Source organism: Pteropus medius, unplaced genomic scaffold (assembly GCF_902729225.1).
Source record: "Pteropus medius unplaced genomic scaffold, Ma_sr-lr_union100, whole genome shotgun sequence".
NCBI classification, from domain to species: domain Eukaryota; kingdom Metazoa; phylum Chordata; class Mammalia; order Chiroptera; family Pteropodidae; genus Pteropus; species Pteropus medius.
The window spans coordinates 13,957,636-13,972,521 of NW_024349796.1; the positions used below are offsets into that span (position 1 = coordinate 13,957,636).

The 14,886-nt window shown below is 39.8% G+C and overlaps 1 protein-coding gene across 10 annotated transcripts in view; it reads left to right on the plus strand.

The window, feature by feature from the left end:
• The first annotated feature begins 7,116 nt into the window (after window positions 1–7,116).
• Window positions 7,117–14,886, plus strand: part of LYPLAL1 (lysophospholipase like 1) — a 155,485-nt gene continuing 147,715 nt past the window's right edge. For 8 of the 10 annotated variants that reach the window (XR_005657384.1, XM_039883391.1, XM_039883392.1 and 5 more), the window contains exons 1-2: window positions 7,134–7,258; window positions 11,923–12,022. Coding sequence is in view for 7 of the 10 variants with exons in the window: in XM_039883391.1 (XP_039739325.1) it covers window positions 7,165–7,258; window positions 11,923–12,022 (194 nt within the window). In the remaining 3 variants the exon portion in view is untranslated. Of the gene's footprint in view, window positions 7,259–7,506; window positions 7,633–11,922; window positions 12,023–14,886 lie in introns of those variants that run through there. The other 2 variants (XM_039883398.1, XM_039883399.1) reach the window with 2 other exon arrangements.

A 14,886-nucleotide genomic window follows, 5' to 3' on the forward strand; every position in this document is an offset into this window, starting at 1 on the left:
ATCTCTTAACTAGGTGCTAGAAATCAACTCGATGAAGCCAGAGCAAGGTAAGCAAGGAAACAGAGGCGAGAGCGTCCACCGCCAGGCGACATCTTCCCCCACATTGGACTTCGGTGAAAAGATGGGAGATGGAGTAGCTCGAGGTCCTATCCTAACACCTACAAGTGCTGTCCGAGTCCAGTGGCTAGAAATTTCTGATTACCATATGTGGAGAACTGTGACTGTCTCTTCTACATATACCTTCCCTGATCTCTCGCCTCTAAACTTCTGAAAATGTTATCTGTAACCTTTTTAGAGGAGTTAATGATATTTACCTTATATTATAGATACGTACACCTCTTGTCTCCCTACTAAACATACACACCTTAAGGGCAAAGTCTGATACATCTTTCACCCACCAACAGTATTTAGCAGAGTGCATTATGGATAGTCTCCATCATTTGGTTGAATAAACGACTTCAGTGGACTCGACCAACATGTAATCAAATACTTATAGCATCAGACTATATTTATTATAGTAGTATAAAGACAGAACTATAAATGTTAATTGAGAAAAATAAGAAGCATAGCTAATATTTGGGAGAAGTACCACTTGGATGGTCTAAACCATGTGCCGATTAATAAATGATAGGATGAAATGAGGGAATACTGATCATAACTCTTAAAATGTGCAATGACATGAAGACGTCAGTAAAAAGTGACCTTTTCCAAAATTTTCAGAGTATTTGAGAATATTTTATTGGACGCGATGGAAGACTACGGTTACATGAGCTGAGTTGCATTACCGTTTTTCTCTTACATAATTTAATCAAATGCATCACTGGAGTATTTTCCTCATAAACTAATGCCAATTCTGCAAATGGCAGAAGATTTCCAGAAAGAAATCTATCCCCTCTCACTATTATTACTCTCAATGTTACTTCTGCTGAGTCAGGATTCAGTTTACCATTACGTACAGCAAAACTGTAGACAGGAAGGATTTTGATTACTTGTAGTAGGTTCTAGCTATTAAGCAGATAGCTTTAAATTGTATCTTATCTCTCATCACTCTGTTGTTCTACTCTGAGCTACAGAAAGGAAATGTAGGTTTTTTAAGAATATAGACTTATCAATTATCTTCCTTACGATTGCTCAGGATATAGCTGGCAGTCGACCAGTGCTGTTGACACTTTTAACTAACTTAGTTAAGTTTAATGAAAGACTCTACTCTATCCCCGGGTAATAGTTACTAACTCTGGGGTATCCCACTAAACTTCTAGGATGACTAAGAATGTAAAGGCGGCTTACCACCTACCTACGTCATGTCCGGGAAGCTAACACTGATTTCTGATTTCACTCCTGAAGAGAAGATTATTACAGTTTTCTCTTTTTAAAGACTCAGACTGTTCACATTTGGGGAGTGGTGAATACGGGACAATTTTACATCTATCATGGGACATCTAGACACATAAACGATCACTGATTTTGTATCACTTGCCATGAGATTTTTTTCAGCCACTCGAACTCAAATGATGGCCATGGCAACACAGCTTTGCTGGGCTAGGCACAAAACATACCCGAGGCTTGGGGGCTTACAAGGGTCACCTGCAAACAGCAAGGCCTGCCAGAAACACTCTCAGGGATGCCACACGCACTTTTTCAAACAGCGTGAGAGGTGGGCAAGAAAGTTCAGCAGAACATCTTGGAATGGAGTCACGCGGAATGCGGTGACATCTTTTGAGGAAAGGATTTCATCAACCACAGGTCAAAAATGACAATAATTACAAACAATGACAACCTCAGAGGATAGCTGCCACCGTGGCAAATGAAAGCCCTCTCTTCAAAGGGCTTCGTTTTAAGCTTCAGATGCCCAAATAATTGCCACGATTAGCATAATCTTTGAATATAAAGAGCAAGCTTTTTTTTTTTTTCCTAATGTGTATGTAATACAGATCACTACCTAAGAATATCTATTTGGTTCTTTACAGTATTTGTGTGCTGCTTTCTTAAGCTCACATGAATCTTTGAAATGAAATCTCTAGAGAAGCTTCTAGCATTAACCCTTTTAGAAATGCCTGAGAGATGGTGGAATGCGGTTAAGAAATGGTTGCTACTGAGTACGAAGAGAATGGCTGAACTTTTAATATCACACTCTATATTTTACTTCTTTTTTTAATTCTTTACTCAGAAATGAACAAGCCGCCTTAATGACATTACGAGGGACGCCTGCTGCTTTGCACAAAGCAAATCTTGCAGGGAAGAAAAAAATGCTTGCACCTCGTGTTTATGGCCAGGGCCACGGGTCAAAATGCAAATAACATCCTGTGGGAACTGAAACAATCAAGAGGTTTCATGTGCATTTTTATGTTTTCTGCAAGTTCGTTTTAAGACAAAGAACATATTTTTTGATAGTTCATGGGACCAAGAAATGGCTTATAGACAACGATGAGATGCGAGACTATACGGGTATCAAAGAAACAAGGAATTTGCCTTCTCTACTTCTATGTTAGTGTCTTCTCTGAATAAGCAACAAGTTGGTGGTAGCCATTACCCCAAGTGGCTTCCAGATGTTAACCATGTGACCGAACAGCACTATTCCGTGAGAAGAGTGACAAGAGAGAGAACTCGTTAGTGTATTCGACGATGTTAATAACCATGAAACATGATTTTTTGTCTATCAACTCCACCTGCACGATGTAAAAAACTCAATAACCTGCATAAATAAGATACTTTTTTGTTCTGGGGAAGATGAAGATTTAAATGTATATAGCATATGTGAATCTACTCCTTAGGGGGAATAAAAGAAAAAAGTAACTTAATGAAAGCTGATCACTATTTATCTTTTAATGTTTTAATTTCTTTAGTCTTAAAATTTTACTCTATGCTGTATAGAAAGGGATAGACAGTCTCATAATCTATGTTAAGAAATTACAAGCCCTTTTAATACTTTACATAGCGTAGGCAAAAAAAATTGCCATTAAATTGTTTTCAGTCTACGTTGAATATTGATGCACTTAACATTTTTTGTTAAGAAAAATAAGTAATTCGTACTTTTATAAAGGAAGGTATGTACTTTTTCCTGCTTTCTTGAAATTATATTACTAAAAACAAGTGCCAGCAGACTTCATGGGTGGCATGTCTCACTGAGAAGCAAGACATGAATCAATATTTTTATTACAGTCAACCCACTTGTCTTCATAAACAAAATATTATTAATGTTTTTCCACTTAGACTTCAATGTTTTTAAGAAGAATATACAAATCATTAGAAGTGAGAAATAAATTATACAGGTAAATAGCTTTTCAAAGACCATCCTTGGTACAAATCAAAGCAAGTTGAGATTGTTAGTTAAGTTTCCAAAAGCTGATGTTTAGTGTGTTTTTTTTTTAATGTAAATTATTGAGTAGGTTGCTTGTTCATCTCTTGTACTTTTTCTATTAACACAGCTGTAGTTAATGATATTTTGATCATCCTTTGTTTACTATGAATTCTATGGTAACCATGTAAATATAAACTAATGGGGAATATGGAAGAAAAATTAAGTGAAAATTCTTTCTCTTTATACACACACACTCACTCACTCTTTCTCTCCCTGTCTTTGTTTCTCTCTCTGTCTCTGTCTCTGTCTCTCTCTGTCTCTGTCTGTCTGTCTGTCTCTCTCTCTCCCACCCCCCACCTCCACAGCCTGCCTTCAAGAAAGAGAATAATCAGAAAGTATTCAGCACAGTGGCGATATTAAATAAAAGCTCTTTATTTCTGTTGATTGTTTTTAGGCCCATAGTGTGGAAGGAAGGAATGGGAATGACAGAAAAGTAAATGGTCAAATGTGAAAACGCTACATGTAGTGGGAACCCGACTTGCTGTAGGAATAGGTATAAAGGACATTTGAGCCTAGAACAGGAAATATAAACTCAAAGAGTTTAAGGTCCCTAGAACTGAAGCAATGGCTATGTTAAAATTTATGATCTCATACGATCATTCCTTTCTAAAGAGTTTAGTTCTGTTTCATAAGAATTCAGGACCTTTAAGTTTTCCTTAGCTTTTTTTGGTTGTTTGTTTTTTCATAAATGACTAAGGGTAATGTATAAAGAAACTTAGGTTGTTAATTTATAAAATTTTAATAATTAACCAACACTGAGTCATTTTATCCAGTACGTGTGTATTCTTTGTGTACATGTGTTTCTCTGTTTCTCAGAATGATGCAACAGATAAAAAGCAACCAATGGATATGATGTGATGCTCAAGAATGAGTAAAACAGAAAAATGTAGAACCGCGCGTCTATACAACTATCATTATTTCATTGAACTGTAAGCTTTGAAAATACCAAATATACTATTCTAAATGGCTAATCTTTTAATCATTTCTTTAAAGCCAACAAGTGTGACCTAAAGCATTGTAGAGCAGCGAACCAAGCTCAGATCTGAACAGTTTCCTGTTAGATCCCAAGAGATTTCAAAACGCTGCAAAATGGGAGTTTTTTTCTTTTTTTGCTTTTATTTTGTTTCCTTGCTTTTCTTAGTTCAGACATGGAAGTTACCAGAAGGGAGTGCGTCAACAATGGGCATATAGACTGGCTGACAGCAAATGAGTAGCAACAACAACATTAAGAGATACACAGAGAATAAAAGAATGCATCAATACAAATCTTCCAGAGATAATATCCCCAAGTTCAACAGGTCAAAAGATCCACCATAAAAGCAGCAAACAACCATCCTGAAACTTAATTACATTTCAAAGTAATGCAGTCCCATGAAAAGAACAAAACATTTTTGTTCAATAGTTTGCCTACCAGATGGCATTTCTAAATATAGTCCTCTAAAACCTTCTGTTTTTTCTATAAATAAAGATGAAAGGAATAGCAACAATAGCTAAGTACTGAAATCACTGGAAATAAAAGAGCACTTTGATTAGGTTTGGAAGAATCTGGCTGATTCTAATAATGATCCCGAATCTGGGAAGGCTCAAGTTCTAGATGAAACTCAGAATCCCAACCTTCAGGTGCTACTCGGCCTGGCGGTCAGTCAGGTGTTGGGCCAAACTAGGAACCAATACCAGGAGACCTGGGGGAATCTGAAGAAACACAGGAACTTCTAATAAACAGAGACTACAGGGTTGAAGTCTAAATCCTAGTTTTGTTTTGTTTTTAAATAAAACAGGTGGGACGTGTCCTGTCTTATTTTTGTGAGTTAATGTGTAAATGAGGGTAATGGTTAAGGACCTATTCTCTGGAGTCACCCCAACCCCACGTGTGAGTCCAAACGCTACCGATGACCGACACTATAACCATGAGCCAAGTTCTTTACCTCTCCGAGCCTCCCTGGCAAAATCAGATAGTAATAGTACAGAGTATTATGGGAATTATGTCAGTGCTTGGCACCTGACGTCTAATGAACTTCAGCTGCTTATTATTATTATGAGCAATAATAACCATCACTGTTAAATAATCGTTTCTGATTTTTTGCTGTCTCAAAAGCATGGAATCATGTGTACCAAAGTTTTCCGGCAGTAAACAGAGTCCTAAGAGTTGAACTTAAAGGCTTACCTGGCATGTCTCCACGTGGCCTCCCCTAGTACAGTGCTGCCTTCTCAACCAGCTCTTCGAAGTCATCGATAATGGACATGGGAAAAGCAGGTCTAGAGATAGAAGTATTTTATTTTTGAGAATTGCATGTCAGAGTTCAACCCGACCTAGCATGCCCTCCTTAATGACTTTAGTCTCGGTCTCTCAGCTGCAGAGCTACAGGTCTTGGTGAACGGACTGGGAGTTCCTGCTTGACCTGGTTAACTGATGGCATGTCGGAGCATCTCCATCTGCAGTTCTGGTATAACGCTGCGATAGCATAGAGCCTGTCTTGGCAACTGACCCAAGATAATAAGCAGTGTAGTCACTTGGGAGTAGGGCGATTACGAATAAGAGTTATAATTACTTCAATATGATGCGGACTATAATGGAAGGAAGGCTGGTGTTTAATGGCACTGAATGTTCTGCTGGGTTGTTTTTAAATTTTACGTGAGGAAAGAGTTACGTGTTGGGGATGTAGCTCTCAGTATAAAAAGGTATCTATGGTTACGTCTTTAAATTGAAAGGAATTCCATTTGGGGGGAAACGGAGTGTTTTTAAAATTATGATATATGCATAATATAAAATTTGCCAGTTGGACCATTTGTCCTTATATAGTTCAGTGGCTGTAGTCATTACACAGTATCTTCCCCCTCTTCCCGCCCCCCTAGCCCTTGGTACCCTGTACTTTACTTCCTGTCTTTCTAGGCTACGTACCTCATGTAAGTGGAAACATACAATATTTGTCCTTTTCTGACTGGCTTATTTCACTTAGCACACTGTTTTTCAAGGTTCACCTACATTGTAGCATGTATCAAAATGTCATTCCTTCTTAAGGCTGAATGATATTTCATTGTATACATATATAATATTTTGTTTTCCATTAATCAATCGAAAGACATTTAAGTTGTTTCCATTTGGGGCAATTATGAATAATGCTGCTATCAACACCAGTGTACGTGTATCTGCTCAAGTCCCTACTTTCATTTTTTTTTTTTTACATATATATCTAAAAGTAGGATTGCTAGATCATATGGTAACTGTTTAGCTTTTTAAGACATCAGCAAACCGCCTCCAACAGGTGCTACCCCATTTTACATTTCCATCAGCAGTGCGCAGGGTTCCAATATAACCACATCACCACCTACATTTATTTTCCATTTTTCAATGTTAGCCACCTTAACGGGTGTGAGATGGTCTCACTGTAAATTAGATTTCCCTTGTCAACTATTTTTTAAAAACTATGTAGAGTTGTTGTATGGCTATGTCATCCCCTGTATAAATAGCTACACACATCCTGTTCAAGTCCCAAAATAGAAGGTCAACTATGGTTATACCTGTTCAATTTCAAAGAGAATAACGCTAATATTTTTCCAAACCAAAAGGCACTCACTCCTGAGTTTAGAATTTCAGTTAAAAATCATAGAGCAACTAAGTACATTCCTCGGCCTTACCGAAGCCATCACCTGCGTAACAGCATCCTTCACCCAAAGCCAACTGGGAGAAGCTGGGGGCGCCTCCCACCTGACCCCGCGGCAGGAGCGCGCCGGGCCCTGTGCGCGTGCGCGGGCTCCGTCACCCCGGCGGCCGCGGGGCGGGGCGCCAGGCGGTGGTGACAGCGTCCATGGCTGCTGCATCGGGGACGGTTCGCCTGCAGCGGTGCGTGGTGTCGCCGGCCGGGAGGCACAGCGCCTCTCTGATTTTCCTGCATGGCTCAGGTGGATTCCAGCTCGCATCCTTGTTTTCTGCAGCGTGGGGAACAGCCCCCCCCCCAGGCGCCCCCAGAGCTGCCCCAGTAGGGAGGGGGGCGCCGCGCCCCAGTGCGGCCCGCTGGTCTCGGGAGAGGGTGGCTGTCCTCGCTCGCCCCGCGGCTGCGGACACGCGCGCAGCCTGGCGACCTGTCTGTCCCGAGCCGTCCCCACCTCGCCTTTGTTTTTCCTGTCTTGCGGCCATCGGCCCACCGCCCTCGCTGGGGGCCCACGTGTCCCGCGGCTCCTCCAGCCCCCCATCCCCATCCCCAACATGTTCTCCAGTGCAAGCCTTGCCATCCCCCATCCCTGTCCCCCAGGGCTAAACAGAGCCAGTTAGCAAGGTAAGTCCTCTGCTGGAGACAGTACTTCCCAGGGTCAGCTGTTAGCGATTCGAGTTTTCATCCGCGTTGGATTATTTTTTGCCATTTTTACCCCCCCGCCTCCCATACTAATGTAAGCAATTGAGATCCACTGTTAACTTAAATCATGTGTATTGACGATCTCTCTTTTGTAAGGCACTGTGCCCGGGCCGGAGTGCCTGTCCTTCCTGTTCCTCCTTCCTTTGTCCCCCTGTCCCCACCTCCTGTCATTAAATACCCCCCAAGTATAGCACAAAGCCAAGTCTGAGCCTCAGGGGCACATACTCTCCCACTTACCTGCCTTTGGGAACGATACCGTTTCTTAAACTCATTTGTAATTCACTGGTCCGCTGCCCCACTGGGCCTCGCTTGAGCTCCTCAGAAATAAGAACCCTCTTTCTCCTCTGCGCATCCCTAGGCCTTGGCCCAGGGTGACTTCTTGGGAATTGTTTTTTTTTTTAAAGAAATGAGATGCAGCCGGTGTCCTCAGGGGGCCTACCTAAAGTTAAAAACAAAAACAGTTCAATTAGTTTGAGTCAGCAGGGCAGGGGCGATCACAAGATGGTGCATGGTTTACTGCCAAGTGAATCGTGAGGGGAAAATTGTGGTTAGGCTTTGTTAAGGCGATGGAGAGCTTGTCACACTTGACAGAGAACTTGGTCTTTTAGCTAAGACTTATATGTAGGCTTACGGAGGATGGCGGGGATTGGAAAGGCACAGGGTAGAGACCAAGAAAGCGGGCGGTTGTGGGAAGTATTGTCATTTTGGAATTGAGGCCTGATCTGTTGAACAGCGTGCCCAAGGTCACTTGGCCATCACTGTAAGAGGTGGTGGATTTGGGACTTGAACCCAGATCTCTCTGACTCCAAAATCAGTGCTGGGAAAATGTAAGGTGAAAAAATTCTGAACTAGGATGTATCATTTTGGAAACGGGAGAGAAAAGGGCCAACAACGTTTAAAGGGAAAGACTTGACTGATGAAATATATTTAGAAGGTGAAATGTCTACAATAATAACAGTTTTACGACTATGCGATTATTACTAATACAACTCAGGACTCCATTTATAAGCACCCAGAAATTCCCCGATACCATACTCCTTTTAATAAATAACTTAATTATTTTATAAGATCTTTAGAAAACACTCCTAGGCTTTTCCTGGATTACTGTGCTTAAAATAACTATTCTTACTCTTTTCGGTTTCAAATTATGACATTTTTATAACCTGTAACTGTATATCTCTGAAACTGAGTTATACATTGTACATATTGTTTTTCCCTTTGTACTTTAAGCAAAGTATTGCTCCAAAGAATTCTGCCAGTTATGCAAGTAAAATGTAATTTCTGTATATTTAGATCTCCATTTTAGTAAATAAAATTCTTATTAGGAGTATGATTTTATATTAGACTTTAACATATGTGGTTGTTATAGGAGATGTTTGGCTTCTGATTAATCCACATGTGGGCAAACCAATTCTAACAGTTTTACCATACTCTTGGAATAAGGTGCTTGCTTTTAAAAAAGGAGACTTCGCGACTAGGTGGATAGACGTTTTATAGCGTTCAGCTTTGCTTTTCAAGATTGAAAAAGAGTGTTTAGAGGTAGATCTAGTGTTTTCGTTTGTTTGTTTGTTTGTTTGTTTTAATCTTAAGAGCCTGAGGTTCTCATCTGGGTTACGTATGACAACCGTAAAGAACAAATGAGAATGTAAGTTATATACAGCCAACTTAATCTGTGCCTTTCCTACTGCCAAAATACCAAAGAAGTACCTTTTTGAGGGATGATTAAAAACAAATGATAGTTTAAGTAGCTTCCTTCAGCTTCCCGGATTAGATTAATTCACTGTATTATATGTTTCCATAGGACTCTGTAGTTCTCATTGCGATGGTATGCGTCATATTTCTGCTTACCTTACTTAGGTAAGGTGCACGGAGGCCCAAACTATGCATGTCTTGCTTTCTCCCCATATAGTCTCAGCCAGCTGATGGAGTTGGCTCTTAAAGTCCCCAGTAACCTCTGTTGCTAATCGTAATGGGCATTTTTCGATCTTCCTCTTCTTTGAGCTGTCGGCAGCACTGGGCTTTCTTGAATCCCTCCCCTGGTTCCTTCTACCTCTATTTGTTCCTTCTGGTTTGTTTTGCGGACTCATCCTCCTCTGCCTCGCCATCAATGTTGAGGTTCCTCCATGTTTGGTCCTAGGGCCTCTTCTCATCCTACATTTTTCTCCCTAGGCTAAACTCCATATGAGCCCATGGATCCTATTTTTACCTATAAACAGGTGACATAAAGGCATGTCTCCATTTTAGGCCTCATGTGAGCTCCAGACATGTTTATCCAACTGCCTAGTAACCACTCAGTCATTAATCCATCCATTCAAGGAATATCTGTTACATGGCTGCTGTGTGCAAGGCACTGTTCCAGGCTCTGGGCGTTCAGCAGTGAACAAAGCAAACGAAAATCCTTGCTCTCGTGGAGTTTACATCCTAGTGGAGGAAATATGTAGTAGAAGACAGTCCTGTCCAAATAAGGAAGTAGAATAAGGAGGGTGGACGGTGTGGGGGTCACCGTGTTAGTAAGGTGAGCAGAGCAGCTGGACCTTCTGTCCTCCTCCGGGGTGCAGCACCCTCTCGGTATCGAGGTACGACGGTGCCCAGAGAGTAGTGTCAAGCAGGGAATCTTCCTTGAGCTTCCTGTCCAGAGTTTCGATTCGGGTTGTATTACACAGACATGACTGATTTGGGTTTGAACTCAGTCTCCAGCCTCCTCTACTCCCTGGAGGTCAGACTGATATCATAGGGTTCAAAGCCCCAGTCTCCTAGTCACATGGTTGGTCTTTCTGGCTGGCCCGTTCCTCTCCTGAGTCATCGCCCGAGCAGAAACTGTCTTGTGGTTTGAGGGCCTTTCCATGAATAACAAAGACACTCAAATCACTCAGGAAATTCTAAAAGTTTAGAGGTTCCCTCTTTCTTAGGAACTGGGGACAAAAGCCAGCCAAACTCTTTATTGCAGTTATTTTTAAAAGCATGGCCCTAGCCTCATCTCGCATTCACCGCTCCGCCTTTCGTTTTTCTGCTTTTCGGGTCTTAGCTGTCATGCTGCTCCTTCCTGTGAAGCACTATGACAGCTAAGAACTAAGATGGCTGAGCCTCAGCATTTGCCTGCTGCTATCCGAGGTGCCCTTCGCTTCTGCACTGCGCTTTTTGCTCATTCAGACTACTTAACACCTGCCTGTCAGACGCCCTGGTTGTGCCAGTCCTGTTCTAGGCGTGAAATGAACACACGTCTCGGTGGATAAAACTCAAAACGAACCTCATCTCGCAAAGCTCATATTCGAGGGACATTATCCCCAAGCTCCTCAACCGGGTGGGTTCTGAATACAGTAAACCCGTGCTGCACCAGGGGCTCACGTTTGTAACGGTTCCGTCTATCTTTCGCGTTTAGGTATATGATTATTTGACGATGTCCGTTTCTCACAATAAACTATATACTCTGTAGGAGTAAAGATTCTCTCTCCCTCATTGCTGCCTCTTGACCTGACACATTAGTAGGGATTCAGTAGGTATTTTTTGAATCGATGTCTTAATGAATGGATTGATTAAAAAATTAAAGTTATTACCTTTAAAATTTTCCCGTTCAGGACTATATGAGTTGGATCTCTGTTGCCTTTTTTTTTTTTTTTTTTTTAATGGAAGTACACATATATTAATTCTTACGTTTGGTTAATTTTCAGCCTTGGAATATATCATCTTCATTTTAGGTCATGTAAACATGTGACCAAATTAAATTCTAATTTCTTCAAGTTAAAACTAAAAGTATGCTGGATGCCCCCTTATGAAGGATTTTATTATTTTAAAGAAAATTACTATAAAAGTTTATAGGCACTTTAGGAATCGACTGTCTTTAAAAATGAAGATGAGCAATGACAGTGTTTAAAATCAGAAAAGAAAAAAAAGAGAATTTTTTATTTAGAAAAATTGATTGACTTTATTTGTTCCTATGATACCCTTTAAAGAGATGAGAAAACTTAAAACTCAATCTTAAACGAGGTCTTTAAAAGTGATCAATGGTGAAGTTAGTAAAATAATCAAAAGTATTTCTGCTTATTGGCGCCTGATCAATCAATGTGTATGGATAAGTGGTCTCTGTACAGTTACTTCATGTGTAAGTTTCTCCCCTCGTTCCATCCTCTGCGTGACACCAAAGTTAAAAACTGCTTTTAAATACACCGTATTTTCAAAACGTTGTGTCTTAATCTAGATTTTGTGATTCATCAGGTGATTCTGGAAAAGGATTGAGAAGATGGATCAAAGAGGTCTTAAATCACGATTTCGCATTCCAGCACATAAAAGTTATTTACCCAACAGCCCCTCGCAGGTATGTAGTTGACCTCACTGCTCGGTATAATTCTGTGCCACAAAGCACAAACAGGTGTACCAGCGAGGTGTTCTTTAAGCTTAATTCTGTATTGAAAATATTTTAAATTGGGGTACTTTATGTCCAGAATTTGTGTGTGTGTGTGCAATTACACTATCGAGTCCAATTTTGCTGGGCAAGTAATTTCTTCCCTCTCTGTACGGCGTTCCCTGCTCACCTTCACCTTTGTCTCGAGCATGGCCAATCTCTGGCTGCAGATTGCTCACCTTTCTCACTCTCTTCCTGTCCCCTCATCCATCCCAGAAAAGAAACTTAACAACTCCAATGACCATAATCTTTTTAATAATCTAGTTAACCCAGAGTTCATAATCTTGAGAATAGGGATCCATGGCATCCTTTCTATACTTAAAAGATTTTAGAAATAATGTAAAGCTTTCGAATCAAGTAAACAAGAATAGGAATATGGAGTGGACTACCTGATAAATAGTTCATTTTACAGCCTATAGATGCACGGTCACGTGGTTGATACAGTTTTGAAGTCAAACCACTGCTTTGTAATTATTCAGTCGTTATCCACATAGTCTTCTGTGCTGAACATATGCTTTCAAGTGGGGTTTGCAAGTCCTTTTTGGCGTAAGTGGAACACTGTGCTGGGCTGTGCAACCCAATCTGATTTCTCATTACCTGTTCTTGATTTATTTTTGTGAATCATGCTATGTGCTTATGCAAATGCTTTGCTTTATTTTTCTGTTAATTTAATATTAAGGAGCAGTAGAGCCAGACATTCATGGACCTTTTTTATACACTCGTTAAGATTTTACTTACTTCGGTTGATAGATTTGAATGAGGTAAAACAATAAAATGATACTTTTGTTGTGAGAATTAGGAGTCAAAAATTATATTATTTTGTTAATATAATTTTAGAGGCATTTAGTAGTTTGATGGTACCAATAAAAGACCTAATAATGACCAGGGGGTTATTTTTGTGCTGTAAGTTGAACGTCTTTGAAAATGTCCAAAGAGCTTGTTATTTGCTGTTGGTTTTTAAGGCAGTGGAGTTGGGAAGGAGAAAGACAGCGAGGATGGGAAAGATCAGTTCATTTCAGCCTAAATAGAAATGTAATTGTCTGATAAAATTGAATGGAAGATCATTGGAAACGTGGTTCTGGTAACGGATATTTTTCAGCTTATGAATTTCACGTCATCACGAAATTCAGGCCAGTATATCTCAAACTTTAGGCCAGAGATACTTGTGAGAGTCCAGAATTCTTCACGTACACTAAGAATTATTTGCGGGCGCTGTTGTGATTTCGTAAAATATAAAATCGTTGAAATAGTTCACTGATCTAATACCAGTTACTAAGATTATGTAGTAACTTTGGTGTTATATGTTTTTATAGTCCACAGCCATTTGGACAGATAATCAAATAATTTAGACCTGTTAACCAATGAAATATAATATGAGCTACATAAGCAAATTTAAATTTTCTGGACACCACAGTAAAAAAAGGAAAAAGAAACAGATAAAATTAACTTTAATAGCATATTTTATTCAACCAATTATATCCAAAATGCCATTTCAACATGGAATCAATAGAAACTTATTTAAGTGCTATTTTGCATTCTTTTGTTCATTCCAAATCTTTGTAATCTGGTGTGTATTTTACGTATACAGCACATGTCAATTTGGACGCTAATTAATTAATTTAAATTAAAAGTTCAGTTCATTAGTTGCACTAGCTGCATTTTTAATTGCTCTATAGCTGTGTATGGCTAGGGATAGCAAGGTTTTGATCCTGAAAAGGAGTTACCATGATAATATGTTGGGGGCCACTGTTCTAGATCAAATCATCATTTTGACTTAAATTTCTCCTGAGTTACAGCTCTTGAATTTGTAAGATTTTTTTTTTAATAAAATAATTTAAATCATTCATTCTCAGGCAGGGGTGATTATCCCTCAGGGACATTTGGCTGCCCTGGGAAACATTTTTGGTTGTCACAGCACAGAGGAAGGGCCACTCAAAAGGTGGTTGGCATCTCGTGGGCAGAGGCCATTATGGCCCTGAACAACCTGCACTTCGTAGGACAGTCCCCACTACAGAAATGATGCAGTCAGTCCCGCATCTCGGTGGTCCCTCGGCTGAGATGTCCTGCTTTAAGCTGCACCTCTGCCCCTCACATACTAGATGATTAGTCTTGTTTCTCCTTCAGGGGAGGAAAAAACGTTGCAGTGTGTTCAGCTGTTTATATTTTAGAAAAACAAACATCTGAGGTAATTACAGTCTGAATGGCATTATTGTCTTTGAATCAATACAAAAAAAAAGTCGAGATTGCGCTTAAGAACGGGTCTTTGTGTACTAGGCTTCCTTTATTTTTAGACTTAATTTCTCGGTCAGAAACATTAAAAACAAAATTCGATTTTCTTTCAAAAGGCTTTCTAGTCTCAGATTTACCCTCGTGAGCATAGAGTTGTAAAGTTTTGCTTTCCTGTTTTCACTGGTTCTAAGATTTCTAAAATAAAGAAATAAAGCCCTCATAATCCAGTGCAATTTGTAATTTCCTATTCTGGAAATCGAGCTTTTCAAAAATATTCAGAAAGAGTATATAAATATGTTTTTACTACAAATACGATCTATCCGTGCTATAGAAATATAAGAACATTTCAGGACCCAATCCTTGATCAGGCCACAGCAAATAAAATAGTAAAATAAAACATATATAATTAAGGATAATAATACCAGTGAGTTTTCTTCTACTAATACACAAATCGAGTAAGTTTGTAAAATACGCTTGTCGCTTTTAAATATCAACAGCGGAACCCTCAACTGACCTAGCAATGTTATCTCGTGCTAAATATTCAGCAA